This window comes from Mesoplodon densirostris, chromosome 12 (assembly GCF_025265405.1).
Source record: "Mesoplodon densirostris isolate mMesDen1 chromosome 12, mMesDen1 primary haplotype, whole genome shotgun sequence".
Classification (NCBI taxonomy): domain Eukaryota; kingdom Metazoa; phylum Chordata; class Mammalia; order Artiodactyla; family Ziphiidae; genus Mesoplodon; species Mesoplodon densirostris.
In genome coordinates this window covers 70549490-70570000 of record NC_082672.1, presented here as the reverse complement: position 1 = coordinate 70570000, position 20511 = coordinate 70549490, and the positions used below count along the sequence as shown (strand labels likewise).

Genomic DNA, 20511 nt, shown 5'->3' with positions numbered 1-20511 from the left:
AATAATTACACAGAGACTGAGGAAACCCTGGTGTAGTGTGTAAGAGTAAAACCCTGGGGACCAGACTGCCTTGGTTCAAAGCCGACTCCACTACTTACTAGCTGTGTGACTGACCTTGGGCAAGTTGACCTCTGTGCCTCAGTTTCCTCATTTCAAACTGGGAGATAAAGTACTCAACTCACAGGGACACAATGAGGTGTAAGTAGAGATGTGTGCTGCAGTTGTTACATTTTTTTTTTTAATCAGTGAATGACTGCAGCAAGGTAAAGTGCCAGCATCACATGCAGTCATCCCTTTCGCCTGTTCTTTTCAAATATTAACAGATATACTGACATTCTGCACCTTCGATTTAGTATCATCCTCCATCTATCAAATCATAGCTGTAACTGCTCTAATCACTTACCCAACGTCATCTCCTATACTTACATTCTGCCACTACATTAAAAAACCACAATCAGTTAATTGTCTTCTGGAAGAGATATGAAAAAGTTATTTTCACTGCATAGAGTATACTCAGGGGTCTAAGATAGAGCGTTAGCTCCTCCTTCAAAACCTAGCTCTTTGTAAGTCTTTTCTCATTTATACTACCACCAAGCCTATTAAAAGCACATGTTTCTTTAGTCCTAGAACAAGTTCAGATAGATTACTTGGATAATAATCATTGTACAAGACATCTTACATAATTTAATCTGTTTCCCTTTTAAAATTAAAGAAACTGAGGCTCAGAACTTGCCAACTTGCCTAACTGCACAGCTAATTACAGAAACTGGAATGCTTCCTTGATTATGAAATAGTAGAAGCTTCCCCTACATAGGGCAACAGACAGAAAACTGACCTGAGATATAGTTTAGTGATTATTGTTCTCGCCATCAAACATCAATTACCCCTCTCTTCCTCCTTAGAAATCAATTACCAAATTTTTTTTAAATTGCAAACTTCATTCTTACACAGCTAAGTTTCCTTCACTGTCTTAATGAGCAGATAGCCTTAAAAGATCCAATTTATACAATGCATTTACACACTTGTTTTCGTATCTCAATACTATGTTATTTGCTTATTTCATTAACTATACTCATTTCATTTTTCAAAACCCATGCACAGTATATGAAGCCTTTGGGATGGCAGTAATGGGCACTATGTATTGGTAAAGAAGTCTTTTTTTCTGACACAAAGGAAGCAAAGTCTATTATAATTGGAGATTTTATATTTCCTGCCTCAGAGAAAAAACTCTCCACCCTTTAACCAAACATACTGTCAAGACTTTGGGGCAGCTAATATTTAAAACACGTATTCAGGAGCACATTCTGTAAAATTCAGTAGAAAATAACCTAGATTGATTTTTCATTTATTATGCAAAGGTCCAGTTGTTTAGAATTACAATTAGTTTCACAAGTATGGTCAATAGCAAGAGCTCAATAAACATTTTTGGAGATTCTCGGCATTTTTCTTTGACCCAAAGCTTTCAAGTTAAACTTCAAGTCTTCTTTAAAAGGTAAAGGCATGTTACAGATTTGTTGACCTGTTATTCACCAGTTAATCAATATTAAAATTTGTACAACTTTCACTTACATTTGATTCTTTGCAGCTTGCCTCTGAGCTTTCCTTTCTTTCCTTTTCTGATCTGGTGGCTTAGCAAAAACAATTTCAATATTTTCTCCCTCCAAGTCTTTGCCATTCATTTCTTCCATAGCCTTAAAAAAGTAGGTATTGATCAATACAAGAGACCTTTCACAACTATGATTCATTTAAAGTTAAAAAAATCATTTACTATTACCACTAGAAGGATGAGATAAAATAGGATTCTTGATTTCATTTAAAGATCCAGCTCTTCAACTATTAATCTTTTTGACTTAGTTTAGTAAGTTATGCGATTTGCCAAGGCCAATAAAGGTTAGCTTGAGTAATTACATGACCTCTGAGTTTCCTTCAATTTTCTAAAACATTCTGATTTTAGGATGACTAAAAATCATTAGTCTAAGTTAGATGCCTATGATAATTCCCCCAGTTATTTACCTTGACAGCACCATCTCGCTCATCAAAATGAATGAAAGCATAATCTTTTAATTTCTTCACTCGTTCCAGTTTCCCAAACTGACTAAATGCCTTTTCTAAAATCTCTTCTGTTACAGTATTGGCCAGGTTGCGTACGAACAGCACTTTTACCTGAAATTTAAGAAAGAAACAGAAACTTCCTTTGTATTTCCAAAGGATTCAGTTTCCAAGATGTCACCATCCCAACCCTGCAGACTTAACTTTAGTCACAACCCATTAGAAGAGTACCATAAATATAAAATACAGACTAAAATTTCAACTCATTTGGGTAAATACCAAGGAGCATGCTGCTGCTGGATCTAATGGGCAAAAAATCTGAACATTCTCACCAAAGGTATACAGATGGTGAAAAAGCATAGGTAGAGATGCTCAATTATCATATGTCATTAGGGAATTGCAAATTAAAACAGTGAGATACCATTACAAGCCTGTTACAGTGACCGACCAAAATCTAAGACACTAACACTAACACCATCGGATGCTGTTGAGAATACTGAACACAACATATTCACTGCATTAGAATGCAAAACGGTGTAATTTGGCAGCTTCTTACAAAACTAAACATACTTTTATACCATATGATTCACCAGTCACACTCCTTGGTATTTACCCAAAAGAGGTGAAAACGCATCCACACAAAACCCTGTATATGGATGCTTATTGTACCTTAATTCATAATTGCCAAAACTTGGAAGCAACCAAGCTGTCCTTCAGTAGGTGACTGGATAAACTATAATAAATTCAGACAACGGAATATTACTTAACACTAAACAAGAAATGAGCTATCAAGCCATGAAAAGACATGGAGGAACCTTAAATGTAAAAGAAGCTGTCTTAAATGGCTGCATACTATACGATTCCAACTACGTGACATTTGGGAAAAGACAAAACTATGGAGACAGTAAAAAGAGCAATGGTTGCCAGGGATGAGGGGACGAGGGAGGAAAAGGCAATCACAGAGGATTCTTAAGGCAATGAAAATATTCTGTATGATACTACAATGGTGGATACAACATACATTTGTAAAACTCATAGGATGCAGAACACCAAAAGGGAATCCTAACGTAAACACTGAGTTATAATAATGTGTCAATTTAGATTCACTGATTATGACAAATGTACCACTTTGGTGAGGACACTGATCGAGCAGGAGGCTGCACAGCTATGTGGGCAGGTGTGCGTACGGGAAACTGCTGTACTTGTTGCTCAAAAAACAAAACGTGCTACGCACAGTACTTTTCATTAGTTATTATTTTACAATTAAAATGGACATGGTTATTTCCTAATAACGTGAACACCATGCCATCTGAAATAGCTGTTGAACTTAACACAGGGAGTCAAAACTAATTAGGACCTGCTTTTGAAACCCTAAAGAGAGGAGACAATGTTCAAAACACTGGTAACATAAAGTCTTCAATCCTGAAAGCTCCTCAAGTACGACTACAAATTTAACCTTTTGGCTAAGAAACATTATCACTTCCTCCTAGAATACCTGAAGTAGCATCTGAATTTCTTAATCTAAAGGGCTAACCAATGAGAGCTTAATAAGCCAAAAAAAGAATGAATCCTAAGTATTTTCTGTCCTCAAGAACATTTACCCTTTAATATTCACTGTTCTGACACTTCACACTCCTCTCTTGATTTTAGTAAACTAGTTGTATTTCCTAGCCTATCGTCATCAAGGAGGATTCTTTAAAAGGCTAGAATAACTTAACTGCAAACTGCACTGGTAAAGTGTTGACTCAAGAGATGTTTGTTTTCATAGATGTCTCAACTGACTGCTGAAGCACGATACCTAATAATAGCTAAACCTTTTAACTGCAGCAGCTCTGCTGAGGCCAGTACAGTTCACTATTTTTAGGAGTAGGACTTTTAACACAAAACCCATGTAATCTAATGGCGCCACTCTCAAAAACTCAAACTGCTCTTCGAATCCACACAAAAATGAAAGTGAATCATCTCCACTGCGTGTAGGCTACCTACTTTATCATGAGAGTATGATGGCTACACAACTGTGGCTGAGGGTCCATGAATAAATTCCTATATTCACCCTCCATGCACTTGTTATTTATTTCTGGTGTGTGGCCTTTAACACAGAACACTTCTCTCACTTTCAAAAATATGGTTTAAGGAAAAAGCACACACAAGTTTCCCCCTGCTCTCTAAAGCCTACCCCTGCTCCCAGCAACACCACAAAAAAAACTGTAACTCAACTGTCATTACCTTTGCCATAACTTCAGGATCGGGATCTTCTATAGGATCAGCCCATTCAACAGTTCCAACATTTCCCCAGACCTTGACTTTACCGCTCATTAACCTACGTCTTGCCTGGGCAGCTGTTTTGTGATCTTCGTATTCAAGAAAGCAAAAGCCTCTGTTTTTTTTCTTGTCGTCTGGTTGGTGATACAAAATGACGTCTGTAAGACCCTCTGAAAGTAAGCAACAATTCCAGAGAAATTAGATAAAATAAGCAAAAATAAGCAGATCAAAAGATTTATTTTTCTAATATTATACTTGAATATCAGAATGAAAAATAATCTCTTATCTTTACCGGGGACTCTCAAAACACTGGTCCAGATAATTCACCTAATCCACACTTTCCAAGTGTTCTTAATGCAAAAATCCCCATGAAAAGAAAATGTATTCTTTTTACTTTGACCTGAGAACTATTCTGTTTCCATTTATCAGATGACAGAGAGGTATGAAATCTTTACAAAGCTGTGTTAGGAAAACCAGTAGTATAAGTCAGACATGGTTAGAAATTTTTCTCTGCTTCCATTAATTAGATGACAGAGAGGTATGAAATCTTTACAAAGCTGTTTTAGGAAAACCAGAAGTATAAATCATGGTTAGAAATTTTTCACCCCATGAAAGTAAAAACTAATTTTTTAATGGCACTTTTCTGGCCTCAGACATCAATGTTTATTTCAAATGAAAACAGAGACTATCTTAGTATTGTATAAGAATTTCAAATGTTCCTGGAAACGGGTAACAGGCTGATAATTTGCTAAATATTCTAGGCAAACAAAACTATTTTTTCTAGTTTCCAAATGACAAAAGCCTGTCACTTGGGAACTTTAAAAAAATGCTTTACAATTCAAAGAAATTGCACCATATTGACAAAGTATAATCTCTGCTTATAGGAAGAGTACTTACCATTCCTATAATTTGGAAAATCAAGTCATTACTTATCAAACATTTTTACTAAGAATGTCAACTAGCACCTCAAAATGCATAGAAACACACAAAGAAATACAATTTTCCAAAACAGGGGAAGCACAACGATTCTGCAGACTCAGTTCAAATCCCAGCCGTATTCCTTACTAACTACATAACATTCAGCAAGTTATTTCCCAAAACCTTCTATTTCCTTATCTGAAAAATGGAGTTACTCATCTTATATGGCTATAGTGAGAATACAAGTCCATAAATGCAGTGCTTAAAACAGTGCTTGGCACACAAAAGCATGCAATTACCTTAAGTGTTAGAAGTTGAACCTCCTTCCAAGTAAACCCAACTTACCTGTTACTTTGCTAAATTCTTCAAGAATCTGTTCCTTGGTTTTACTCTTAGGAATAGAGCCCACAAAAAGCCTGTTGTTGGCAACGGAGATGCAGACACCAATGTGTTTTCCAGAACGAATTTCATGATTATTATACTGAAAGGCGGAAAAGTGCACCATGTTTTAAAAATACTTAAAATATCCTACTATAGGTGCTCATTATAGAAAGATATGCAAATCCCATACACAAAAGCAAAATTTTTTAACAAATTAAAACTTCATCACTTAGGTTTATCAAGTATTTTTATCCTTTAAAAAATTATAATCTGAGACAGGAAGATTGTACTGACAAAACACACTAACCAAGTTTATGAATTAAAGCAAAAAATTGTCAAGTCCTTGAAATTTAGCAAATTTGGTAAGAATCTAGTCTGTAAGCAGCTTAAATTCCAAATTACTGATTCCACAATACCTTATTTTCTACTTAAATTCATCCTTCCGACTAGTTATTCTCATGCAAGGGAAACAGATTCCAGTGCCAGCAAGCTTTCTGCCTTTCTATTAATCAGCGCTTAAATCTTATTTTTCCATCTCCCCAATCACTTGTAAAAAGTTACAATAAGGGATTTTTGGTTTCAAATACTTAAATCTAAAGGTAAACCTTGCTATTCTGAATCCGACCCAACTTTTCCCCCCATTTCATTTTCATCAAGCCTACAATAAAGTTGGAGAAAGACAAGTAGATTATGGTAAACTACTATAAAACTACAGTAAAAAGTAAACAATCTTCAAGTAACCATATTCCATAAAACGGAACAATACCGCAGAGGCAAAACCCAAAAAGTTCCTATCCCTGTTATTCCCATTCTTGCGTAACAGGTATATCAGGCAGAAGTGAAGAAAATACAGACAAGTCAGAAAACTGATGCCTCCCTCTCCCTTTTTCTCCATCTCCATATATTCAAAATTAAACATGAAGTTCAAACATCCTTCCTTCAGTTCAGAACAGTTTTGTACTTTTTACCCCACTGACTCCGTTCACGCTTATCCGAGTCTCTGGTCATCATGATCCCAGGATTATCTCTATGCTTTACACTTATGCTGGAGACATTTTTTTTTAAATCACAACTTTGCCTATTGAAAAAGAATCCCACAATGACTCCCCATCAGCAAAACAAAGTTCAAACCCTTGGACGTCATTAAGTCCATCCTAAAATCCCTACCACTTCTCCCTTTCTTCACAATACTATAATCTCGGCTATCTATTTACATCAGTTCTCAAACAGTTTTCATACTGCTCAACCTCTGACTATAACGCTTTCCCTGAAACTTCACCATCCAAACTCCTCTGCATACCTGTAGATTTGAGTTCAACCAAATATTCTGCAATCCCTAAATCCTATAAAGGTCAACAAAAACACCCTTCTATGTTAACACAGATCAGCAGTTCTCAACAGGAGTGATTTGCTGCCCCCCACCGACACACACACATTTTGGTCAACTAGAGGTGGGGTTTGCTCTTGGTATTTAGTGGGTAGGTAAGAGGCCAGAGATGTTATTAAACATCCTACAATTCACAAAATAGTCCAGCATAATAAAAAGTTATGTAGTCTAAAACATTAATAGTGCTGAGGTTAAGAAATCCTGCCCTGGACTTCGTTTTCCCATACCATTTATATTCTATTTAGACCAAACACCTCTTAAAAATAGAAATATGTAGTTACGGGCAGATATTAGGCCTATGGCTAAATCCACCATTGCATGGGATTATGGACAAGTAGACTACAACACCCTATTACACAAATAAGTTAACTTCAGAACACAATAAACTGCTGTAAGACATGTACATTCCCTAGATTTTTATATCTAAGGATCAAGTAGCCAGCCTTAGTGACAAATCAATGGCTTTCAATCTGGTCATTTAGTCTGTAACTCCAGAAGTTGACAAAAACAATTAAAATCAGAAAAAGAATGGACAGAAATACAAAGTTTTAAAAAGGGAGAAAGAGGAGTTATTTTGAAGATGACAATTTGGTATCATTTTCCCTTCACTGTATTTCTTTCCAAATATTCTAAGAGCAGAGGCTATTTACTTAACAATGCTGCCTCAAAATAGTAATGACTGTTTCTATTATTACCTACAAAAGAAAAGTTTCTGCCTTTCTAACCTATCCTCACTATGGTTAGATCAAGGCGGGGTAGGTAGAAGGTATTTAAATGACTGTAGTCTCTGAACAATATGAAGACATGAATATTTAGTAGGATTTATAAAGAAAACTACCTTCTCATCCACATTTTTTAAATTTAAAAAATTGGAACAATTATAGCTGACCCATAGAGAGTAAACTGGCTCTCCAATGAAAAGAAGTCATTAAAGGAGCACAGGTGACCCTCTGCACATAGCATACTGTCCAAATAAAGCAAAAGTGCCTAGAAATAAACATTTCTTAAAGAAATGCCCCATCTACAGATTAAGCATGAACTTTTATAAGTATATTTGAGTTGTTTAACTTTTCTCACTCTAGCATTTTTAAGACCAATCTATCACCTTAAATTCGAAAATAAATTTTGCATCCTAGCAGGTGTTAGCAGGTAAGTAACAGTGACTTGGATGGTAGAAAAACATTACCAAAACAACTGTTCTAATCCTTAATAGAGATCCTAATTTAATGCTGATAAACCCTTACTCTCAAGGGTTAGTAATCAGAACGATATGATAGTATCAAAATAAAAAAGAAAACGTAATCTTTTCCAAACTCTAGAAAAGTGGGCACTGAAGTTAACAAATTTTAGAAATCTAGCTTTCAGATACAGTAGCACAGTGAGGTAACCAAATAAAATAAAGATGAACTTTGAACATTAACCAATGCAGTTTCAGTATTTCGGAACACCAAAATGAGTTGTACAGTCTGGAACATTCCCATCATCTACGTTCAAAATATCAATTCACTCTTTCCTGCCCTTATAGCCAATCAGTTACCAAATCCCCAGAAATTCAGCAATCTCAGACTTAGAAAACTGATCCAGAAGTGGCTGGTCAGTCCTAACCCTTACAGCGGCAAAGCCGCTACCTCCCAAGCCCGTCCATTTAAGTCTTCTTTACCTTGAGCCAAACCTACTTCCCTAAAAATTCTACAATAAATCTATTTCCTCCTCCAAATGACAGCACTTCATATACCTGCACACAATGCTTAGGACTCAATCCCCCTCTATGCTTGGCTAATCATTACTTCTCTGAAATTGGGAACTGCCTCCAAGAGTGTCACCAAACAGTGACATCCATAACACAATCCTATAGAGGCAGACTGAGACTGAGGAGTCTAAAGTAAGCTGGAGACTATTCTTACACTTCTAAACACCAGGCCTCTGCAACATGTAGTCCATGATTATCTTGGCTTCTTTGGCAATCACACCACACCACTGACACACTACAGCTTACTCGTGGATTAGTCATGTATAGGACTTGACTCTCAACCCCACTCAATTCCACCCTGCTGGTGTAAACTACTGTCCCAGGCTATCAGAATCTTTTCAGATCCTTATTTTGTCATCCATGGCATTAACCACTACATATAGATTCAAGTCACCAAACGTCCCAAGCAGTCCAACTATGCCCTCATTCATATCACTGATTTAAAAAAATAGAACCTATACCGTTATTTACATCATGCAACCCATACAAAGGCTCAAAACTTTAATAGCACCATGCAACTCAGGCCAGCAGTCATGCCTACTGCCTTCTAGCACTGACTTTACACAAGTTTTATCTCCCTTCCCACAAAACAGTGCTTCAACTATTCATCTATTTCCTTCACTGCCCTGCTCACACCTTTTTATCACAAAGCCTTCTCTAACAACCTCAACCCAAAGCAATCGATCCCTTCATCCCTCCTTTACCCTGTGAACCACCTGCTTCCACTTTCATTGTAGTTAGCCTCTCAAGTCCTAGAAACACCGAAGTCAAGAACTGGATCAAACTACCTTGTACGCCCATAGTAAAAGTTTTCATGTTAAACACACTAAACACTCGTACGCCCATAGTAAAAGTTTTCATGTTAAACACACTAAACACTCGCTAATTGTTACTAAAATATTCTGTCCACCTGTCTTGCCAGCTGCATTCACCAAAATGGTTGTACACTGGTGTATACAACCGCTGTGGTGAATAAACTATCAGTGGCTATTAAAGTCATAACCCTTATTGTGCAAATAGAGGTCAGTATTCCAGTCTTTGTAACAAAGGTATTTTCAGTAGGACACTTCCTATGTATAGGAACCATAATGGGCACTGCAGAAGCCAGTGGCCCTGGGCTCCAATTCCAGCAGCACACCACACAAATACATATACACACTTGCCTGGTCAGCCAGTCAGGTTATTTATCTAGTACCTACTCTATAATGGCACCGTTCTAAATGTTGAGGATACAGGAAAAAAGAGCAAATTTTCTAATGGGAAGAGAGAAGCAAATAATCTTTCAAAGTCAAAAAATAATTTTAAGTACATCTAAGCATTCTTTTTTTTTTTTATCATGTTCAGTATACTGTCATGGGGCAACTGGGTGGTAAGCCTTTCTTAGAAAGGCCTTCTAAGAAAACCTGATTGATAAGAAGACAGCAGCTGTGCTAACTGGGAGAAGTGGGAGAAAGAACAGAAGGCAGCCTTGAGATGGAAATGCTCATAGCTTTTGTGGAGGACAAAAAAGGCAAAGTGTGGATGGAAGGGTAATAAAGAAGAATAGGAAGAGAGAGGTAAGCAAAAACTTGATCAGATAGAACCTTGTTTGGAAGCCATTATTAGAGTTCTCAGCATGGGACTGTTGTGATCTAATCTACACAGCTAAAAGGTAAGACTGTAAAGGAGCAATGGAAAGCAGTGAGACTAGCTAGAAGGATTCTTCAAATGGTACCTCAGGCTAGGATGGTAGCAGGAAGATGGTACAAGTTGGTTAGATGCCAAAAATAAATTTGGCAGTAGAGACGACTTACACTCTGAATTCCTTTTAACACTACCTAAACCACTGAATACTTTGAAGAATCAGGCTACCTGGCAACATAACTTATACTGCTGGCTTAAACTGTTATGTCTAATTAACGATAAGGACATGCTAAACAAACCTGGTATCAAACTAAACCAGTATGGCTCTGTGCAAGCCACCCAGACTATTTATTCTACTGCAAAAGGAAGATATTTCACTTACCTTGAAGAATGGGTTGAAGTGATCTTTAAAGGTAATAATGTAGCACCTAGCACAGCTCCTGTGCCTCAACAAGCACAAGTGGTAGCTATTATTCACCTTTTCACAAATTTAAATCTTGCTTCCTTGGCTACATTGTCATCATTTAGGGATGAATTTTCTTATTCCCCCAAATACAAGGCAGATGTTAGCTGAAAATAGGGTCATTAAGAAGTTTGCAGTTGCCTCTAACTTCATGCCTCTTCTTCAGCTGTTAACATCAACCCATTTGACAAGTAATTCAGATGCAAACTTAAAATCTACAGTCTTTATTGGGGGGGCGGGGTCGTTGTTGAACAACATCAAAAAATAAGGCTGAATATATAAACTATCTCAATCGAAGGTATTTCTCAAGACACAAAGTACAGGAAAGCAAAAAGAGATGGTGCTTCAATCTTGTCTCATCTATAAATAACGTAAAAAAGGCATTTTCTCAACATCTGATTATGTGCAACTAGAACAACAGTTCGACTACCTTATATAAAAATTCACCTTAGATAAAGCTGTAATTCAAGTAGACTTGAGACATGATACGAGTAGAAATAGTTTTCAATTTCAATAGTTTTCAAAATACGCTTCCTTAAAAAAATACATTTAGGAGGGGTACTCATTTCCAGGAATCAAAACAAGGTAGCAAAAAACATCCAAATCCACTTCAGTTTTTTATTTCTCTAGAATGTTTCATTCCCTCAAAAGCCTAGTCCTTTCTTCTACTGTTGCATTAAGGCAAACCTCCCAATTCTACTATCACCATAGTCCTAGCTATGGTAAAGCATCCTTTTTAAAAAAGCAATGACAATACGTCCAATTCATCCCAGTGCTAAGAATACCCTTAAAAAGACAATAAAGCACAGAGCCTCCTATTCATCAGACAGTAAAAAATAATTATGCCCCCAGATAAGGACTCAAATCACAAACCCAGAGAAAAATGTTAAAAGATTTAGGACAAGAGCTAGCTCACAGACCAATCAAAAGGGCTGTTTGGCTACCTGGAAATTTCTGCGTTACAGTTGAAAAACTTAACTACATTAATAAGACTACTCTAAGCCTACAGCAATGCAACTTTGGACTACATGATCTGTTAATCCAAGGCAATTGCCCAAACTGAGACATATTTCATGTGTACTTATTGGCACTCAAAATAGTGATGTTAGGACTGGATTATATAACATCTTCTTCTAATGCTGTTTCTTTACTATAAGGATTCGGAACATCATCTAGAAATAAATTCTAGAGAGGACCTACCATAATTAGTGTATTTTGGCAACAAAAATTAAGTAGTCTACAAATGTTTGTTTAATGATTCCTTTTAAAAATATTAATAAATACACAAATCATTACTGGTAACACTAAATAATCACACCTATTGAGCAAAACTAAAGCTTTATGTAATACCTAGTAAATAAACTGGATCTGACATCATTAAATTCTGTACTAGCTTTTTGTAGTAAGATAGTCTCATTGCCTTCTCAATCATTATGTATTTCCACACTAAAACTTACTGCTACTTTATTACTACCTGGCAAAATGTTCTATTCTTTTATAGATTCAACTGGATGACTCCTAAAGTATCTTTCCAGAACTCTTAAGAAGTCCTCAGTTTTACCTGAACTGTTTAAGCTAAAAACATGACAGTTCAAAGGTTACCATTGAATGGACCCCTAGAGCTATACATACTCTCCCTTCTGAAATAGAAAGCACTCTTTGAAAGAAAAGAAAATCAGCCATGGTTTAAATAGAAATATCTCAACTCCTGAATTCTTTATTCTTCCCAAGTAGCATACTTTTCTAATGTTAACCTTTACAATGTTCAATTACACACACCAATGGAGAGATCCAAGCAATACAAAAAGCAAAACCAAGTAAGTGTATTTGTTTTCTTTTTCTCCTTAAGGTTTGCCTTAAAATGTGATATATATGATGGTGAGGGAAGGAAAAATAAAATTCAGGATGAAATCACTCTAAGGAGTTCAAGTTTGCTTAGAATTACCCATAAAACATGTAAGTCAGATAACGCAAAACTAACAAACATCTGCTATAGTGAACCATTTACAAAAGTTCCTCCCCAGCTGTACTTTTTGATGTATTTCTTGGATTGAAATTAACTTACATCTTCTACTACAAAACACAGCAACTACTTGTCACAGAATAAAACTAATTTGAAGGAGAATTATATAAGCCATAGTTTGAAACATTAAAATTCTTTAAATTGGGAAAATAACTAGGTCCTCACCTGACATCTAGTACTTTTAAATCAGACATTGCCAATCAACATAAAATCCTTTATTTCATTAACTAGAAAGTTATCATCACAATGTCTTTGTGAAACATTTTCGAAAAAGGGACAGCCAGATATGGCCCTTTAAGAGCCCTATCTACTACAGTTACTTTCTTAAACCTTTTAACATTCCTTAAAAAAAAAAATCACTAAGCCAAATTCAAAGCACCAGTAACTTCAACTCCACCACACTACCTTATACATCCTGAGTCAGTTCAACTATTCGTGCATAAAATACTGCTACAATGTGTACACAGAAAATGTGACACTGCCTAATCAGCACTTCAAAAACCTTTGGTTAACACAATTAAGAAAAGTCCTGGCTTTAAATGAAAACAGAGACTGTGAAAACTGAAAAGAAAGAAAAACTCACCAGTTTAACAGCCTCCTGAGCTGCTTCTTTTGTACAAAAAGTGACAAACGCATAACCTCTATTGAGACCAGTTAGTGGATCCATCATTAGACGAAGATCCCATATAGGTCCAGCTTTTTCAAACAACGGAACAAGTTCATCCTCAAACAGATCTCTTGGGATCTTCCCTACAAATATCTGTAAATTAAATATGAAGTAAAAACCATGGAGAGTTTCTTTAGGGAACCAGACACCTGTACATTTACTACAAAGGGTACAAGTTTTTAGTCTCTTTACCTCAGTGCCAACAGAAGGCTGCTGACCTGAATAAACGGAATCTGGAGGCGGTCCCCCATACTTCCTCTGTCCAGTGGTCACATCGAGTGTGTATCCTGTTCTTTCCAAGAGTGCCTTAAAAAGTTCAAATGTCATTAATACATTTCATTCAAGAGACCACACCCATACATTGAGCAGTTTAAAATCAATCTTGTTCAAATCCTTCCATGTATCTTAGCAACATTCCCTACTTACAGATTTCTGTTGTGTTTCAGAATTCCCCTTTTAATGTATGCTTGTAATTTATAATATGCCCTAATTTATAATGAAAATTTCAGGATCCTGGTCAAATTATTTTCTGGTCTCCAATTAATTACTGAGTAGTGCTTAGTGAACAACACAAAATATTGATCCGTCAACAACTTTCAAGGCAACGTGTACCTATTCGGCCCTTCTAAAAAATGACTGCACCTAATTAGGCTGAAAATAATTCTCTCCTGAAGAAGGAGATGGTTAACTTCTCTCTCCCAAATCTAGCTTTCTTACCCAATAAATTTCCCTGTAACCCACACTTCTAGGTACCTACCACCATTCTGGGAGTTCCACCAACCTTTATAGAAATTACACTCCTCCAATTAAGACCAGAAACTTAGGAGTTGCAGGAAAAATGACCTCTTATTCATCTGACATTCAAGTACCATGCTTCACAGGACAGCATGGATCACTCAGAAAAAATGAGAGCCAAAATGATTTTGAAAACTTTAAGAAGCTGCAACAATGTGACATAACCTCTACATACTACCTCCCTAAAAGTGAACTGTTAAAATTTACACAACTCATATTTACTCAGAGCAAAATTTCTCTTCATCTTTTATTATAAGCAAAAAGACTAGAAAGAAGTAGTCCACTGTTAGCCTAAGGAAAAAACAAGAATTATTCCTTTTCCACCATCTCACCCACAAAGCACAAAACTGGTTTTCTGAATAATAAAAGCAACCAAATAATCAGATGATAAATTCTGAAATAAAAATAAACACTAGGCACAGGACAAAACTTATCAAAATGCTATTAAGTGATTTGGGGGTCACTTTAGTCTTTGAAAATGAAAACGCCTAGACAGATTTTAAATATTTTCTACTCAAAGAACATTAAATATTTATGAAAAAATACTGTAATTGATAACAACTCCTTTATTCCTAAACTGTCTTAACAAAAAAGCCCAGAAAGTGCTACATGTTTTAAGTAGTCTTTTTCTATTATCTCCAAATATATTTGCTTAACAGTGCAACACTGGGTTAGTAACAAAAATAAACTCATATCTATTACTATCACATAAACTAAACCATTAAATGGCTCTTCTTCCCTTTTTCCCATATGTAATCCCTGCGCTTCTTTCACTTTAATCTTTAAGTGACCCAAATAATACCTTTTATGTCACTCGCTAAAAACAAAAAGGAAAAACTTATTCCCTCTGAAAAATATCCTATAAAAATGTCTGTCTTCGACGTAGAGAATGGACTTGAGGACACGGGGAGGGGGAAGGGTAAGCTGGGACAAAGTGAGAGAGTGGCATGGACATATACACACTACCAAATGTAAAAATCGGTGCTTTGCAACCACCTAGAGGGGTGGGATTAGGAGGGTGGGAAGGAGATGCAAGAGGAAGGGGATATATGTTTGCATATAGCTGATTCATTTTTTTATACAGCAGAAACTACAATAAAGATGTTAAAAGAAAAAAAGTCTGCCTTCTTGCCACAATTTAAGTCACACTAAAGCTTTAAGCCACTCCCTTCCAAAGATAGAACTGAATCTCACAAACGAAATTTTCAATTTTTCATAAAATTTTAATAACTGTCTCAGTACAGACTTAATTGCAGCTGATTAATTACAATGAGTAACAACTATATTCCATTTCTTTGGAAAAACTAAACTTATAGCTCAAACGCAATTCACCCACAGCTACAACTGCAAAAGGCTCAAATTTATAGATGGCATTAACGTCTAACTCCATATTCCAAGCTTCTCTCTCCGCACAACATTAAAACACACCTGACACCTATATTGTTCCTAATAACTTATTTTCTTAAACCATAACCCTTGGTTCAAGAGCAGTGGCACACTATATTAAGAGTACCAGATTAAAACTAGTATGATCACCGTCATATTTGCTATGAACTAAAAACTCGACACAACTAAAAAACACCAAGATCAAAACCTAGTTGACTTTGAGGCCATTTACTCTTCTGACTTTGGGGATGGGGGGAGCGCAAAGGAAACCTACCCTCAGCCTCAGTTTCCTCATTTACATTTCCACAGTAATCCATTTTATCTTTAAAAGCTGCTTTCAGAATTGAACAAATTGGCCTTAAAAACCCATACTAATGGAAGAAGAAGAAGTGTTAAAATACTAAACCCATTTAATTTGGGGGCTTGAGAATCCTAAGAAAAGCAGTCAGCTGCTGAATGTACACACTCCACCAGTATGGGGTGAGCTGATCCCCTCCCATTTTGGTTCCACTGTCAGTTAATCTGGACTTGCAGGTTTCTAAAAAAATATGGTGGCTGTATTTCTTTAAATCTTTTATTTAGAATACCAGTAACACAGATTTAAGAAACAGTAGCTGGCTAAGAAGAAAAACTTCAGAACTGTTTTAGAAACAAATTATTAAAGGCAAGAAAAACAGTAATTACAAAAGATTAACAAATTATCTCATGGTCATTAACTCGCAACATCAAAAAAACCCACAAAAAACAAACAAAAAAACACGAAAAACAAAACACACCAACCCATTTCACACCCAAGGAATATTTACCAAAGCTAGAAAATAGGAAAAAAAAAAAAAAAAACTTTAAAACTGAAAGGAGTAAAAAAGAAAGTTTTTAAAGACATACCTTAATTTTTGCCTCATCTGGTCCTTTGCTAGAATCTGCTACTTTGGTCCCCTGTTTTTCTCTCTGCCTATAAGTCTTCATGACTCCACATAAAAAGGCACTTTTGTTCTGCAAACGAATTTTCCAATCGTATTTAACAATAATTATCTTAAACGTACCTAAATATATAAAACTTGAACTATCAAAACTACTCAGGTTTTTTATTCTTTTTACACTGACACTAGATTAACGTTACCTGAACATGAGAGAGATCACTGTCTTTAAACTGCTGAAGAACTGCCAATGCGCCGTCTTCATTGAATTCTTTTAAAGCTTCGATAGCTCTTTCATCTAAATCGCTATGTGCAACCAGCCCTGGAGAAGAAAAAACTTAATTAATTGTCAACTTTTAATATTTTTAGAAGGTTTTTTTTTTTTTAAAAAAAGACCATGTTTGCCAATACAGGTGCCAACTAAGAACTCTTCCATGCCCCCTTATCGTCTATATAATGAAAAACACACATACCTTAGCCATTCTGAACGGCATTATGAACTAAATAAGGCCTCTCAACCACTTTTTTTATCTTGTTCTGTGTCTAAATCAGACAATTCTGAACCCTATTTCTACAGCAAATATATAGGCTCACAAATTCTAAAACCAACCAACGAAGTACCGAGCATTACAAATGAACCTCTACTCAATTTCAAATACCACTAGAAAAAGCAAGAGCCACACGGAGACAGACTACAAGTCTACAGTTACCAAGTTATTTAACAAGAATCCTACTATAAAAATACCCCCAAAAAGTCACATGGCCTGCTTCCAATATTTAGCAGCTGTTGCTACCATCGTATACTTATCCATCTGGCCAGCCAGCCTTTACCTCCTAACCCTTTCTCTTCCCTCCCTCTATACACCTTAACCTCTAGTTCACAACTAGCACAACAAGGCAGAACTCCAGGTCCCACACTAATTGGAAACCACAAAAAGTTGCTATTTTAGCTCAAAGCCAGAAATCCAATAGAAAAATTTCATGATATAATTTTGCAAGTGTTAGTTCTTACCTGCAACGTAAATTTCATCTAGTTTTTCAGCAACTTTCTGTGGTAAACCAGCATCAAGCAATGTCTGAAAATTTTCTGAATGGATAACTGCAGAAGTAGTATCCATGGGCTCTTCAGTACCATTTCCATTAACATGTTCTGTAGCCATGTTTCCAGAGATCTGTTCAAACGCAATAAGCAAAATTAAACTAGGATCTTCAGAAAGGGTAGAGGACAATATGAGAGCCCCAATCTTTACTTTCTCTACCAATTTCTACACCAGCCAGCCTGCACCTCCCTTTAAAGAGGCCTTACTTGAAAGTCACTGTCGCCTGACAAGCCACATTCGGAGCTCGGGGCACAGAAGGACGGATCCACTACGTTTTTCCTTAGCACCACCCCTGACTCACCTGCTAACACTCCCTAGGAAAAACCACATTACAAATGGAGCCCAACCAGCACGAGGACGAGCCAGCGTGCCACATGCAGCTGTGCCCGTACGGCGAACGAGGTGTGTGTGGAGCAAGCAAAGCTGGGCTTTTCCCTCTCAAAGGTAAACCCCCGAAGTGCGCGCTTTTCCCGCCTGCCGCTTAAAGATCGGTAACAACAGCCTGCGAAGAACAAAGCGCTCACACAAGCTACCTTCCCACCACCCAATTTCTCCACCCTTCACCCGCACACCCCAAAGACCGCCCCCGACTCCGCACCCAGAGCGGCAGCCTCACCGCTGCGGCCCCCAGGAGCCCAGCAGAAACACGTGCTCTGCGCCTTCCAATGTCCTACAACTTCCTTCCACGAAAACCCACCGAGTCCCAGGCCAAGACCACCGTCACCGGCTCCCAACAGCAACCCCAAGCCGCGGCCGGAGCCCCCAGCAAGCAGCAGCAGCAGCACAACCTCGCCCCTCGACACCGAGGCCGCGGCGGCGCCAGGCCACAGGCTCTCCCCGCCCCCCAGCGCCGCCGTCTCGGCCGTGACACATGGCTCTCTCTGCCCCGGGCGCCGGCGACCCCCGGCCGCTCGCCCGCCCCGCCGAGACGTGCGCCGCGGCGCGCGGTGCAAGTCCCCCACCCCTCGCCGGTCCCGGCAGCGACTGCGGCGCGGGGGCCGGCGGTGCCACCCCCGGGCCGGGGCCGACAAGCCGGCGGCGCGAGGGCGTTCCGCGAACTGCCCAACGCTCGCCGGACCCCGAGCACCACCCAACCCCGCCGCGCGGCTGCGGGACAGGACCGGCTCCTCTCCGCCCACTCCCGCGCCGCGGCGACGGCCACGACAGCACCAACTCCGCCGCCGCTCGTGGTCCGCGCGGGCCACGGGGGCGCCTCCTCCCTGGAGCGCCGCAGACAAAGCCCGAATGGCAGCAGCACATGGACGGGAGAAGGAAGTGGCGGCGCGGGCCGCGGCCTACTCCCAAGCAGCCCCAGTCAACGTGCTCCTCTCTTCCTTGGAATCCATTTTCCAGAAAAGCCGGTTTCTCCCCGCACCGCCCTCCCCCAGCTCACTCCACAATGTCACGGAGCTCCCCTCCCAGACCCGGGTCCCGGCGGTCGTTACCTCCCCGTCGGGCTGCGGCGGAGGAATCCTGTCCGAGGAGATCCGGTTGCGGGCAACGCGTGCTCGCTGCTCCCTGGGTCCGGCGCGAGTGGAGCTGTTGTAAAATGGCGGCCGAAGCTCACGCCGCTGGCAGCAAACCCGATCCAGTTCCACTCGCCTCCGAGCGCGCTCCCAGTGCGCGCGCGCGCCTCCGCGTGACCCCCCCCTTCCCTTCCCTCCCCTCCCCTCCCTCGCGCGTCCGTTTCTCTCACTCACTCCTTCAGCCCCTGCCCACCTCCAGCTCCTCCTTCTCCTTCTCCCACCACCACCAGCGTCCGTCCGCCTCTTCTCTAGGCCTTTCTTCTTCCCCTCCCTGCTCCTTTCCCCCACCGCTCGCACTGTCGTCCGCGGCCGCTCTGGCACGAGTGGCCGCCCTTCCCCTCCTCGCTTGCACGCTCGCACGCTCGGTCCCTCCCTCGCTCTCTCGGCCCAGTCCCCCCAGTCCCGACAGACTCGGCTCCTCTCTTTCTCTCTCCCGCGCTGACGTGACGACGTAGCTTACGCCTCGGGACGCGCGCCCGCGGGCTCCGCCCCCACGCCCGCCACCTCCCTCGCTCCTCACCACACGGGAGGGCGCGAGACCCCGCCCTTCCGCTCCGGCGGCGGCGGAGGGGCCGAGAGTGAATGAAAGGCCCGCCCCTTCCCCTCCCGGCACTCCCCCTCCCGCGCCCCTCCGAGCGGGGCGGGGCGGGCCGGCTCAGCGTGTCCCACTCGTTCTCCTTTGTCAGGAGACAGGCATCTCCCCACCCCGCCCCACCCCACCCCCACCGCGGCACCACGCGCACGCCCCCCCCACCACCGAGCTGCCGCTCGCCCCACCCCCCGCCCCGTCCCGGGCCGGCGGGGAACGGGGCGGGGGGCGCGGAACGCGAGCGGAGCTCCGCGGAGGGTACCCACCGGTCCGTGTGCGCCCGGCCCCCGCCCCGGGCGCCGCGGCCGCGTAGCCGTTCCAGGCGGTGTCCACGCCGCCGCCGCCCCGCGCTATCCTAGCTCGGGAAGCTGCAGGCGCACGTGTCCCCCGGGGCGGGGCGAGGCAGACAATGGGGCGGCGGGGGAGGGGAGCGGCGCGGAGCCCGCGGACCTTTGGTCCACCTGGCCGGCGGGACTCGAGTGCGGGAGTCCCTCCTGGGAAACTGGGACTCCCTGGCCGGACAGTGGGAACTCCGGGGCCCCGCGCCCGCGTGGCTTCCCTTCCACGGGAACCTTGGGCGGAGGGAGGGGCGCCCGGGGCTCGAACGAGGAAACCCCGGCTGCTTTTGAGGGGGGACCGGCTGGCTCCAGTGGAGCGAGGAGCGGCTCCCGCCTT

At 40.6% G+C, this 20511-nt stretch overlaps 1 protein-coding gene across 8 annotated transcripts in view; it reads right to left on the bottom strand.

Annotated features, from left to right (window-relative positions):
• Positions 1-20215, bottom strand: part of SYNCRIP (synaptotagmin binding cytoplasmic RNA interacting protein) — a 25585-nt gene extending 5370 nt beyond the window's left edge. For 2 of the 8 annotated variants that reach the window (XM_060115342.1, XM_060115343.1), the window contains exons 1-10: positions 20103-20213; positions 17634-17793; positions 16825-16943; positions 16590-16697; positions 13716-13829; positions 13440-13616; positions 5575-5710; positions 4276-4481; positions 2014-2163; positions 1570-1691 (exon numbers count right to left, since the gene is read on the bottom strand). In XM_060115342.1, coding sequence (XP_059971325.1) covers positions 1570-1691; positions 2014-2163; positions 4276-4481; positions 5575-5710; positions 13440-13616; positions 13716-13829; positions 16590-16697; positions 16825-16943; positions 17634-17781 — 1280 coding nt within the window. In that variant the 5' untranslated portion in view covers positions 17782-17793; positions 20103-20213. Of the gene's footprint in view, positions 1-1569; positions 1692-2013; positions 2164-4275; positions 4482-5574; positions 5711-13439; positions 13617-13715; positions 13830-16589; positions 16698-16824; positions 16944-17633; positions 17794-19166; positions 19359-19440; positions 19667-20102 lie in introns of those variants that run through there. The other 6 variants (XM_060115347.1, XM_060115344.1, XM_060115341.1 and 3 more) reach the window with 6 other exon arrangements.
• Positions 20216-20511: the final 296 nt, after the last annotated feature.